This window comes from Canis lupus, chromosome 27, assembly GCF_003254725.2.
Source record: "Canis lupus dingo isolate Sandy chromosome 27, ASM325472v2, whole genome shotgun sequence".
Taxonomy (NCBI): domain Eukaryota; kingdom Metazoa; phylum Chordata; class Mammalia; order Carnivora; family Canidae; genus Canis; species Canis lupus.
The window spans coordinates 9,814,159-9,828,217 of NC_064269.1; the positions used below are offsets into that span (position 1 = coordinate 9,814,159).

Sequence of the window (14,059 nt, forward strand, 5' to 3'; positions counted from 1 at the left end):
TGTCATGTTTACTTCTGTATTCCCCAGATCCTAACTTAGTTTTAGACACCTATGAATCCAGAAAATAGGTAAACCCCTGAGATGCTGTGTCCAGACAAATACAAGGAATATAGTCTTTCAAATCAAAGACATGTGTCAAAAAAAAAAAAAAAAAGACACGTGTCACAATGATCTGGTGAATTCTAGGATGCTGCTAACATCAGATAAAATCTGGAAAATTGGGAAAAGCAAAATATTCATATCTCGAAGACGATGATTCATTATCTATTTCAAGTCTCTCTTCTGGCTGCAAAGACAAATCCTGAAGAGTGTGTGAATTTTCTTACAAAAATCCTCACATATGCACAAATAAACACAGAACACCTTAGTTTGGATGCGGCCGACCAGCTCAGGGGCAGCAAGGGCTGACAGGCTATGGGGCAAAGCAACCACGGCCTTGAAGAAGATGAGTTTTGGACAAGTATGAGGAATTGCTGCTTTATGTAGAAATAAACATAGTTAACTCTTAGAGCTGTATAAATGTGTTGAAAATAGAAATTGCTTCAGGAAAGGCTTAAAAAAAATTCACAACTGAGAGAAGAGCAAGAGGTCCTTGTGAACTTTGGATAAATTCATGATCTTTGGAGACTGTCATGGTGAACAGGATGCATCCTATTTCCCTATAACAAGCCCCTTGTTAATTTTGCCAGACGGAATATTCTTCTGGATGAACCACTGGCCTGCCCTCCCTAGCACTTCCCACGATCCGGCTGACACAGGAGAGCTCTTTAAAAACCAATCTCTGGGAACTCATTTGCCAGAAATCACGCACCTATGGAAATAAAACGGAGGGGTTTTATTCATTACTTTCCACACTCCTGCCATTGTAAAGCACCTGTGCCCTCACACCGCTCAGGAAACTGAAATAGAACACAGACGCTTGGAGGTTTGTTTACTTCTACATTTTCCATTTTTGCCAAAAGGGTTCCCGTGGGCATCATCGTGCCAACAGTGTGAATTCTCTCCTCACAGATGCACAGGCCTTCCTTCTGGCCTTTCCCCCACCCCCTCCTAATTTACTCAGATGATGGCCACCAATGGGACACTTCCTTTGTCTGGCTGGGATGACAGATGGCAGAGCTTCCACCGGGATTGGCATTAATAGGACTCAGAGGAGCTTCCGAGAGTGAATTGAGAGGCCATTCCTCTCTTGCCTCCAGAGACTTAGTACATCACATTTTGAATCCATCTTTGCACTCACCTCATAGGTAAAAGGGAAGAGGCCAGAGGAGATAATTACACGGTTGCATTTAGCATTTATGTATAAGAGAAGAACAATGGGCTTGGGCCAAAAGCATCAATGTGACCTAATGACTAACTATTTATTCCCTTTGTTACTGAAGTCAAAATTCCCAGAAAAAAAAATATTTTAACACACCCTTGGATAGAGATGATTTATTTTTATAAGCTGCAGCCCAGCTTATAAAAATGAAAGCTCATACACACTGCAGCAAACCATCTGTCAAGGGGGATCCAGATGAGCTAAACAGATGCAACAATTCAAGTCATTTCTGAAATGCATAAATAAAACTAGCATGGAATCAGGATTAGAAAATACCCAAATCCTAAATGCTTTTAAAATGTCAATGGGAACTCATCAGTGTCAGATAACACTCTACACACAGAGCTCTTCATTGGGAGAGAGTTGGTTTTTTTTTTGTTTTTTTTTTGTTTTTTTGTTTTTTCCACCCTTGGCTTTCTCCTTCTTGACTCAGAACAGTAGAGAACTCAGAATAGTGGATAAATAATGCAAGAGCCCCCTCTCAGGCTACCTAATGTTTTTGAATTAAAAAGGAATCACAAACTCTGGAAGGGCTCCGAAAGGAAAAGCTTCAGGTAAAAGCAGTGAGAGTTTACTGAGTGCTTACTAATGGCAGACAGTGTTTCAAGTGCCTTATGCATATTAATTAATTTAAATCTCACAACAACCCCATGGGACAAGTACCTTACTCTCCCCACTTAACAGATCAGAAAACTGAGCCTCTAAGAGATTAAGGAGCTTGACAAGGGCCACACCAATAGTCCAGGCACCAAACCTTTACATTCCATTTTCTCAGCATGCACTGAACATTATTTCTAGAGAACAGCAAAATGATAGTTGAGGCCATGGTGGAGCCATCTTTGAACCCAGAAGGACCCCAGCAGTCTTTGCACAGACTCTTCTAGTGCAGAACAAACACAGGCAGAGAAAGCAATAGATGGAACTGCCTTAGGGTCCATAGGATCCCTTCCCATCCCTGCCTCCAGGTCACCCAGATGTTTCCCATCATACTCTGCTTTGAGACCTCCTTGCTTGGCCCCAATTCTGAACTTTCCAGCTCCTAGCAGGACTCTATCATGTACCCTTTTCACTAGCACCCCATTTGTATTGAATTTTCATTCTGTCCCTTGGCCTTTGATCTTAAGAGTTGCATATGAAAAGGATTAAAGCTGAGATGAGAGGGATTTTGACTGTAGAAAGTGCTTCTCGGCAGCAGTGTTTCTCAAGGAGTGGTCCTTCGGCAGCATGCAAAGGCATCGCTGGCGATTCCTGAGAGAAGGCTGGATTCCAGGCTCCACCTCCTATCTCAGGCATCTGGCTCTGGACATGAGGCTGATGGATCTTTTTAACAAACTCTCCAGGTGATTTTCATACACACTGAAATTTGAGAACTACTGATGGATATAGAGAGAGTCATGCTTATAACCCAGTGATAATACTATATTTATGTATCAAGAAAAGCATTGAGTTTCCCTACAAAAAAAAAAGCAGAACTTGGAGGAGCTGATCAAGTTAGCGTTTGCAGTTGACTCGGAAATTTGCAGGCTACTGACAACTGAGCATATTAAAACACAACATGTACCATGGTTTTGGAAATCTTATCTAGGTTTCCCCAGAAACAATTATCTTACAAAGTCAGATAAAGTAAAAGGCCCTTCACAGGAGACTAGCTGCTACCTCAGAGTGTCCTCAACCCGATCTTCAGCAATTAACAGAACAAAACAAGAGGGGAACAGTTCAGACTTTCTTTAGCCTCCAAACCTGCCACCATTTTCCTAGATTTTTTTAAAAATCATGTATCTGAGGAGGCACATGATCATCCTATAACCCAATTTAAGGCCAATTTAGGGTCACCATTTATGGTGGAGCCCTTCACCCAAAGCCCACATGTACCCTATTTTATTTTGGATTTAAGCTCCACAATCCTCTAAGGTCTTCCCAGCAGGTCCAGGCACCCAATCATTTGCACGGCCCATCTCAGGCAGACAATCTGACTTCACCTGTGACTTCTTCAGCACAAAGGAGCAGTTCCCTATGACCATCATCACTCAGGGGTGCTTTTCAAAAGTCACAATCCCTGGCCTTTGCCCAGACCTCTTGAGTTGGAACTATTAAGAATGGGGCTCAACAGTGTGTTTATCCATAAATATATATCTCTAATGATGTGATTATTAGCATCATTTGGCAAACACTGGATCAAAACCTTAATTACAATCCATTTCCACCTTCCTACAAACTTTATTAATGTGCAGTCTCCATTTCAAGAACTTAGCCAGTCTATCTTCCTTTTAGTTTCTAGAAAATAATATTGGGTGGAATAAAGATTTTAAGCTCAACTCCATAGGAGGCTTTATCTCAAAGCTAATTACACTGAAGCTTCAAGGATTCCTGTATGTGTGTCCCTCTTCCAAGGTACTGAATATAATTTTTAGTTATAATTTTGCTTTTATATTCTTAAACAGAGCATTCCAAATTGTGTAAGCTTTGGGCTCCACAAAACCTGAACCTGTCCCTGTCTATAAATGATAGCATATATGACAAAGCCCTGCCAAATAGCCCCAAATTAAATGTTTTTAACAGCTTGATTTTTTTTCTTACCAATGGGTTCCTCTGAATATCCCCCTTCCCTTTTTAACCTGATATTATGCATCGCAGCAGTATATTTTTGATGGGGATTCTCATACTCATTCAGAGACTATATTAGTGCCATGATGGCCTGGGACAAGAGCTGATAGCAAGAACAGATGGTCTAGGCAAAAGCCCACCCAAAGGGATATGATGATGCCATGTGTGTGATAGCTGTTTGAGAAGTCCAAGAGGGTAGATGCTGCAGAGATTAAGTGGGGACTCTGAAACCACACTATGTGACCTGAACTCAAATTGATTGATTTACCCAGTGAATTTAATAGATGGGCCTCATTCATTTTGAATAGGAAAAGAAACCTGCTGCATCTTCCCTATTCATGAGCTCATTCTCCAATTTAGGAAGGTCGCCTCATGCTCAAAGCAAAACCAGCCTTCAAGTCGAGAAGCAAAGGTTTTTTGCAGGACTCAGATGTTCACGTTTTCTGTGCTCAGGCTATTTTTACTCAGCAGCACAGACGGTAGTGTAAGCACAGATTTCTTCAGCAGTTTTTATTATAGCAGGTGTGGGATCCTAAGCCATTGTCCTTAAAACATGCACACATTCACTATGTGCATTTGAACAGCTTGGGAACTAACGCCATCCTTTATGTGATCATTCAGCTGTCTGCTTCTGGTTATAAAGAAGAGAAAAGATATAAAACATAACTTCAGGAAGACCTTTTTTAGATGAGAATGACTGAGGTGTCATGGAGGAATATTATAATAAATCATACCGGAGCAGTTGCAAAAGGCAGGCATATCTGCAAATGAGATAATCTGAGGATCTGCAAGACACTCACCTGAGAGAAACATGAGCTCTGCCACAGAAGGAGGTTTTAATCATATAAGAAGTGGCCTAACTCCCTAAACACATAGGGTCTGACTGGTGTTCTAGGATTTCACTGTTCCAATCTCAGGAGTAATTGAGGAACATAGCGTAAAGAGTACTAATATTGAAAATATATACTGAGCTATACGTTGTGAGAGAGCAACCAACCTAATGAACAAAACCAAGGTGGAGCAGTATATGGCGTATGGCAGAGATAGCTAACTAGCCATGCCAAAAATGTGGCCTCCCACCAAGCATGCTAGAACAGTAGATGTGATGCCGAAGTGGCTGCCCAACTGAGGACCACACTTCCCGCTTGACTCTAAGTGGGGCCATCTGACGAGTTACTCCCAATGGAATGTGACTGGAGGGCACATGGTTTTTTCCCATGTCAAGGTGGTTAAGAGAAAGGTAAGCCTTCTTTTTTTTATTTTTTTATTTTTTATTTTATTTTTTAAGGTAAGCCTTCTTAATCATCTTCTCCACTCTCTCTATTCCCATTTGCCTCCTGGATGTTGAAATCAAAATCATTAAAGCCACTAGTAACCTAAGTCTTGATATGATAGTTTGGAACCCTTAAACTGACCTGGAACCACCTTGCACTATTAAGTGAATGAGAAAACTATATATATGCATGCCTCTGAGATGTTACCGTTTGCTTTTTTATAGCAGCTGGTATTACTCTCAGTAAGAAAGAGACAATCAAATCGTGTTTAAAGTTACAGCATACCTGTTATGTGAATACGATATTCCTCCTTGAAGATCTTTTGGAAGAAAGGAATCTTGAACTGCATGTGAGGAGTGTGCAACCCAGGAAGATTTACATCAACATCCCCCATAAAGTGTGGGAATTCCCAGTCCTGTCAAAGAAAATCAACATAAAAACATATTTGTGATTTGTTTCGTTCCTAAGCAGCAAAACTCCAAAAATTGACTTTTTACAAGCACTTATTTTAAAATCATTTAAATGCAGCAAGCTGTTGGATGTATCTGTTTCACTCTGTGATGGTTATTTTATGTACATTAGGTAGTTGTATGCATTCAAAATCAAAATTAAGTCATAACTTACATCCTCAGATTTTCACTTTAATGTGGTAATAAGAAACCAATATAGAATTGATTTGCATCTATACATGTTTATCTCTTTCATTCTAGAGAATTGATCTTAAATTTTTATAGGAAGAATGTGATCCATATTTTATAAATATGTGGTAATTTTGTTATATTTTGTTTCACTACCTTTAAAAAATATGAACCCCATAATACTATGTTTTGTGTTAGAAGACAAAGTAAAGAGGATCTAATTCACTTAACCAAGTTTTTCAATTCACATCCAAGGGACTTTTATTAATCATCTCTGCTAGCAACTACATGCAGTGGAAAAATGCCAAAGACTCCTGTTCTGTTCTCTTGCAATTTAGCATCAATTTGAACCAAATGATGGAGGGCCTGACATGCTAGCATGAGAGATGAACGATGAATTAATTCCCAAATTGTCTTAGTTGTTTTCTTGTTGTAAGGCAAAATCAGGAGGGATGACCCTTCCTCTCATAAGGAAGGGGAGCAGATGCAAATGAGGATATTTTTAGGTGTCTCATCTGCTCTGGTTTTTGGATAGAGCACCAAACAAAAGTTCACAGCTAGCATGTGAAGAAAGAAGAAACTAAATATGAAGAAATATCTGAGGTGGATCCATAGGCATTAATGCACATATTTTCACTTTTAATGACTTAATAATCACTAAATTGTCAGACCTATATTTAATGAACATCTTTAAAAAATACTACTGAAAAAGCAATGAACAAAATATGAATTTCATATTTTAATACATTATGTCAATTTGAAAAGTTTTTCCAAGACTTCTATATATGCAGCTGATACAGAGGTGCCAAAAACAGAGCGCCTGAATATCATAGGAGTTTCCATCTCCCTTCCACTCATTTATTTATTTTTATTTATTTAATTATTTTTGAGAGAGAGAGAGAGAGAGAGAGAAAGAAAGAAACCATGTGGCGGGGGTGGGGGGTACAGAGGAAAAGGGAGAGACAGAATCTCAAGCAGGCTCCTAGCTTGACACAGGGCTCGATCTCATGACCCAGAGAACACGGCCTGAGTGGAATTCAAGAGTCAGACACTTAATCCTTTGAGCCACCCCGGGCCCCCACCACTGGCCTTTTGCTGAGAATTCTGGTCAAGGGAGAACATGTGTGAGTGGTAGTAAGCAGGAAAGTTTTCACTGTCTATTAATTTCATGATCTATGGATCACTTCAAACTGATAATAAGAAATAAATACACAAAAAGAAAAATGAAATGACACCACAGCATTTTTTTCTATTGTTATATATGCAAATATCTTGTCGGTCTCCCCTCTCTTTGCTTGTCAGACATCAGCAGTAAACAGATGTGTAACTTGGAAAATTCAGAAAACTCAAAGTATAAGCTGCATAATTTAGAACATTTTGATCTAAAATATTAGTAGAAAATAGATTGGTAATAATATTTGTGAATTACTGCATTTTATTAAGATGTATTTTCTTTTATTTTTCATCAATACCTTGCTCCTTCTATGTTACTTGAAACACTCTTGCTAAGAGAATTGAAATTGAATTTTTTTTTTGCTAAAATATAGCTGCTAAAATCTCCCATGAAAAATTACGTTTGATACATAAAGGGACCAATAACCAGAGTATCATTCACTTGCCCCAGATTACACCACAAAGTATTATCAATAGAGCAATTTTCTTTTTTTATTTCTTGGTTTAAGAAAGAGAGGACTTCTTGGTAGTAATTGGGCAAGTATACTTAGTGTACCTTCTTTTTGGAAAGATGTTCTTGGACTGTTCTCATCTAGTTTTTTATTCCATGAAAGTTTTTTACTGAGTATGAAATTGGTTTTAGTTTGAAAGTAATCTCTAGAGATTTCTTGTAGAATGAGATCAAAACTTCATTCACCAAAAAATAGTTCTTCAATGATTTCCCACCTGTACTTGGAGAAAGAAAGATGAATTAAGGAAATGGAGTGCAGACCAAAGTCTTGCTCCTTATCTGGATGATGGCATTACCTTTTTTTTTTTTTTTTTTTTAAGAAGAGATCAGGACAGGGAGTTTGGGGAAATGTGTGATAGAAGTGGCTGGTGCCTTGTAGGAAAAGTTTCTTGAAAGAAGATTAATAAAAAAAGATGATACATTCTCTTAGAGTCACCCTTCTACAATACTTTGTATAATCACCATAGTTTGGTTTTCAGAACTCTTTTCCTTAGTGTTAGAATTCTCTGCTAGTTAACTCCAATTTTTGTACTTCAATTCCTACTCTGCCTACTTCTCCAGATTCATTATTGGGTCAGTGTAAACTCTGGCCTCACCTGACTTAGGGTGGAATGGCAATTATAACTGGTATTGTTTGTAGGAAATGTGGGGCTTGCTTAATGGACAGGGGTATCTGAGGCTGATGATACCCCAGATATTTACTTAAAAGAGGTAAAATGGAGGGTGGTGTTCTAAATCTCCCTAGGTATCAGCCTCTTTCTTTGTCTATAAATTGGAGTTAAATATAGCAACCCCACAGGCTCCTTGGGAGGATGAGATAACGCCTGGATAGCAAGGAGCATGCTGCTGGAGACAGAGGGAAGAGACAGGGAAATAGCCAAGAAACATGGGAGGTTTCCCCACATAATCCCAAGGGGCAGGTTTATCCTGAGTGAGAAGCAGAGGAAGCAGATGGGTCTGCTTTCAGAATCACACATAAGGCTGCTTCCAGGTCCTGGTGAAGAAGGTCAAAGGCCGTCTTCTCATTTCTGCTCTCATCCACTGCACAGTGCTGGCCTCCTGAGGTCCCTGAAACTCTGGGCAGAGTGGGCCCCTGGGAGCAGGGCTGGGGGGAAGGCACCTCTCTCAAGGCTCAGAGATGTGTGAAGTGACCTCCTGAGGAGGATGGAAGAACAAGAGCAACTTGGTTTCTTACCTAATGTGGTGACACTGTTGAGACCTCCAGAAATATCTGTGGGGGACTTTAATGGTGGGGGAAGGGAGGCACTACTACCCTGCAGGTGGGAGCTGGTAAGCTAGCAACATCAGTAACTGAGGAAAGCTGTGGACACTGGGCATCAATTATCAAGCACTTGCAATGTCCTAGCATCATCCTAGGCTACATATTTATATTTATACCTATGTACAAAATGATCCTGGAATCTTCCTATTATTATTTTTTAAAGATTTTATTTATTTATTCATGAGAAACACACAGACAGAGAGAGAGAGAGGCAGAGACATAGGCAGAGGGAGGAGCAGGCTCCATGAAAGGAGCCCGATGTGGGACTCAATCCTAGGACCCCAGGATCACGCCCTGAGCCAAAGGCAGATGCTCAACCACTGAGCCACCCACTCATCCCTATGCAATGGTCTGCAATCACATTTCTCAGGAATTGCAACTCCCTTGTAAATAGTTGTTGCTGGTTTTGTTTTGTTTTGTTTTGTTTTTCAGATTTTACTTATTTATTTGACACACAGAGAGAGGTAGAGAGAGAGCAAGAGAGCACAAGCAGAGGGATTGGCAGCAGAAGGAGAGGGAGAAGCTGATTCTCTGCTGAGCAGGGATCCCTGACGTGGGGCTTGATCCCAAGATCTTGAGATCATGACCTGAGCCAAAGGCAGACCCTTAACCAACTGAGCCACCCAGGTGCCCCCGAAAGCTTCCTATTATTAACCCATTTACAGATGAGGAAATTTGTTTTAAAAAGCTTGGCACAAAAATGACGTAGTTGTGATGTTGCAGAACACAGCCCGAAGAATAAATACTTTCCCTCAGGCCATGCTCTCTTTGAACAGTGACAGCACTTCCTTTTTTTTTTCACTCCAAACTTGGATTATTTTTACCTGCCGCATCTGTTCTAATGGTGAATCATGATGACCGTCATCTCCTGCTTGTCTCCCACCAAAAGCCAGTTCCCCGAAGAGATTTAAACTGCTTCCCCCACCCACCCCAAAGGGCTCTCATTTTTTTATCTGACCTGGATTTAAATAAGAAAACCAACTGTCGGACGCCTGGGTGGCTCAGCTGGTTAAAGCATCTGCCTTCAGCCCAGGACGTGATCTGGAGTCGCAGGATCGAATCCCACGTCGGGCTCCCTGCATGGAGCCTGCTTCTGCCTCTGCCTGTGTCTCTGCCTCTCTCTCTCTCTGTCCCTCATGAATAAATAAATAATCTTAAAAAAAAAAAAAAAAGAAAGAAAACCAACTGTAACTCTTTGTCCCCTAAGCAACATGGGTGGTTTCCCCACATAATCCCAAGGTCAGGTTTATCCTGAGAGTGAAGTGTCCCACTTACTCAGCCTGGTAAGTAGGGACATCTAACAGGTCATTGCTATAAAATACGGAGATTCTCTTGACATCATAACTGGATGCATAGCGAGTTTCATACACAGCTTGGGTATAAATATTGAGAATCATGGCTCCTTTCCTGCCGCATAAATGTAAAATATATATTTCGAACACAAGATGAAAATGTTAAAGAGAATGACAAGGCAAGATATGGTTAGCTACTAAGACCACAGTAGAGATAGGTTAATACTGTGCCTCTTATGAAATGCTCATTTATTTTGTTCTTCAAGAAATGTTATCAATATTTAGTAATTCAAAGCTTCCTTGCTCCTTTCTGCTATTAAATCTAACAATCACTATGGAAGTCGATCACATTTGTGGTTCAGCGAGGTGTGAATTATTTAGGCTCATCAGATGATTCACACTACTCCAGTTCTCATCAGTTCATGGTGATGGACAAACCTCCAACTTTGTACCTTGCTTCCTATAAGAAACAGTTAATTTTCATTCAGATGGGCATATTTCCCATATAAATATAAATGGGCGGTGTCATGGTATATATCTAATCTTATTTCTTATATACTATGGCTTACTCTGCCTATGGCAATAAAAATCATATTTGGACACTGATGTCCAAATTACATTTGGACGTGTAATTTGGGCTGATGCATCCAAGTCTGATTCTGTCCAAATGTGGCCCTATCATTCACAGACCACATTTCAAGGCAGTGTTAAGTATATAGGCCAAATGGTCTTGGGATATGCTGGATTCATCATTCCCTCATGTTTTCTCATTGAGACGCATGCCTTGGGGCCAAGAAAAAGAACTTGGTACTATGCAGAGGAATTCAGGCTTGAAACCAACACTGTTTTGAATTCCCCAACTAGTATTCAATTTCTCAAATCAAATGAAGAGACCTCATTTCTATTTAGAGAAGCGTTAGAGGATAAAAATGTAATAACACTGATTACTCTACCCTACAAAACTAAAGTCACGGTATCAGAACAAAAGTTGTATTTCAGGGAGCCAAATATCGGCCACCTGTTTGTTTTTTGTTTTTTGTTTTTTTGTTTTTTTGTTTTTAGGAAATTAAGAAATAGACGATTAGATTTTACTGAAAAGTGTTGACAACCATTTAGAATAGAACCAATAATACACTCTTATATGTTAATACATTTGTCAATGTAATAATTTATGTAACTCCTCTTTAGATGCATTAGATTATTAAGCTTAAAATGATTTCAAAAGCTAACTTTACAGATATGCTTTGTTTTCTCTTTGTTAATCTCTATCTCTCCTCGTATTTCAAAAACAAATTTAGTCCCATGAATATCAGAACATCAGTTCACCAAAAATTTCCCCAGCTTGTAACTGTCCATAGCCTTTCTACATAAGCAGTGTCCTAGAAACAGGATTTTAGGTAACAGTGAGCCATGGTGGCCTGAAGAATTGTACTCATGCTCTCGGTGATATTTTTGTTTCCTAATAAGAACCTCGAGTGTCTCATTTCTTTCAGCAACCCTATCCTTCTTCTAATTGGCAAAATTGCCATGGTATCACTTGGCTGAGTAAATCCTTGAAAACCTTGACATATAGTAGATTTTGCTTGTTTGTTCTCTGCCTGCCTCTCCCACTGGAATGTAAGCTCCAGAGATTTTACAGAAGTTTTTCCTACTTTGTTCACTGGTGTTTTCTCCAGACCTGAAATAGTGCTCAGTATATAGTAAGAACTCAAAAACTTGTTGAATGTAACTCTCCGGAAGTTAAACATGCACAACAGTTCCTTTTTGGTTTCGTGTAAATGGCAACACAGAATGTATTTGGGTAAACAGAGGCAACACAACAAGTACTTGTTTTCGTAAATAATGTTACACATCAACCTGAGACACATTATTATGAAAAAAATTGATTTCCTCCCTATAAGCTAGGTATACTGCAATCATATGGAGAGTAACCCAGACATTAAACCATTTGCCAAAGGTCTAAGAGAAGAGACCATGGATACTTACAGAAAGCAAGTGGTCAAATGTAAATATTGTGAGATGAGCTAGTGTTTGGAAAGTTACTAAAAATGTGTTTTGGGATGATCCAAGACACCGTTTTAAGTTACCATATTTACATTTAGTAAATTAAAGAAACTCATGAGACACGTCCAATCTAGTCTGATAACAAAAAAGAGAATGTAAACCAACATGTGATTAAACAAAGCGGGTGGGGGTCATTTCCCACAGTGGGTGATGGCTGGAAGAGTGTCAAGGCAAGCCCAACTATTAGAGATGCCCTGTAATAAATGGGAGTGATGCATAAAAGAGAAATAGCAGGAGGTTACTCAGATGCCCTTTAACAAATACCTTTTTCTCATATGCTGCTCTTCACTATTCCCCCCCCCCCCCCAAGGGCAAATGAATTCTATAACATTTTGAAGTTTTCTCTCAGGAGGCATTTTAAATCGTTAAGGAAAAATCTTAGCTTTCTGGTTGAAGTAGGCTTTCGTCAACAAGTAGTAGAGATAGCAGATTTCATCCATCACTAAAACAAATCCCAAGTCAGGCTACAGACCCTTACTTAAAATGTCTAAAGAACTTGACTCCTTCATGTGTTTTTGTATATTCAAAATACCAATTAATTCTCAAGTGGTTGCCCAAACAATGTAATTTACCCTAAGGACCTATTTTGAATGCCATTTAACAGATTTTCTTCATCAATAATCTTCTTTACTTGCAAAAGCCAATAAGAATTTTCCAGGCTAGGGATGCCTGGGTGGCTCAGCAGTTGAGCATCTGCCTTTGGCTCAGGTCATGATCCCAGGAAGCCGGGGTTGAGTCCCGCATTGGGCTCCTGCATGGAGCCTGCTTCTGTCTCTGCCTCTCTCTCTCTCTCTCTCTCTCTCTGTCTCTCATGAATAAATAATAAAATAAAATCTTTAAGAAAAAGAATTTCTTGGGCTAATTTTAAGCCAATATATACCAGTGAGATAGTAGTAATGGTTTAGTGCCTGTAGAAAAGGCAAATAAGTCAAGCCCAGAGTAGATTTGAAAAGTAAGTATAGTTTTTGTTACTTTTAAAAGACCTGACTATGAGGTTCTGGCAAAAGAGCATTTGGTTTTTAAAAACAAGCTTCATTATATCTAGACTCCTTGGAAGTATCATTCCTTTAAGCACCAGGATGGAAGAGTGTCTGGTGAAATGCACAGGGCCCCATTAACAGATGTCCTGTTTTGGCAGACTGATATGATGAAGGACAAAATAAAAGTCAATCTTGTAAGTGTTTACAACTACTAGAAATGCATCATGTGGCATCTAGGAGTAATGGGAAATCAATATCCCTCACTAGGGCAATATAATTCACCAGTACACAGGAGAGAGTACTTGACATCTTAGAGACTCCTCTGTGGGGGGAAGGGAGGAACCAAACCCCTGCCTATGACAAGTTGCTGACAACCAAAGTTAGTGCAAGGCGTAAAGAAGCGCATTGTAATAACTCAGTAGTAAGTCCTTTTGGATGAAATCTTTTGTCAGTTATCAAATAACTTGACTTTGCACTCTTGAGAAGAATGAATATTAATCATATAATAAATTGGCATATTTTTTACTTAAATGAGAGCTCGTTATAACTCCTATTCTCTTTGTAAGGAAAGAGGGAAATCTAGTGGAAGGAAGTTGTTAGACAACACACTTTTATATCATTTTTCAGACACTGGCTGCAGTTCAATAGCACATCGTCCTTTGCTTACTCTGTGTATTTGCACATTTGGTACAAAATGTCACTGCTCCAGTATCTGTTCTGACTCTATGCAAGCTGCCAGCCATGGTCACATACAATTGTCTAAATGACTAATTTCTTCTGTGGGCTATATAGAAAAATTAATTACATGCTGTCAAAAGAATAGATATTATGGTCCTTGGTAAAATTTTTATTTAATATTGAGGTCATTTTTCTCTGTGGAAAAAATAGTAATAGTGGAGATCAGTGGGTAAATGTAATTC

The 14,059-nt window shown here is 39.3% G+C and overlaps 1 protein-coding gene across 5 annotated transcripts in view; it reads right to left on the reverse strand.

The window, feature by feature from the left end:
• The window catches only part of TMEM117 (transmembrane protein 117), a 498,555-nt gene that overhangs the window by 7,611 nt on the left and 476,885 nt on the right, over positions 1–14,059 (reverse strand). For all 5 annotated transcript variants that reach the window (XM_049102705.1, XM_035707068.2, XM_025477341.3 and 2 more), the window contains one exon: positions 5,485–5,614. In XM_049102705.1, coding sequence (XP_048958662.1) covers positions 5,485–5,614 — 130 coding nt within the window. The remainder of the gene's footprint in view (positions 1–5,484; positions 5,615–14,059) is intronic.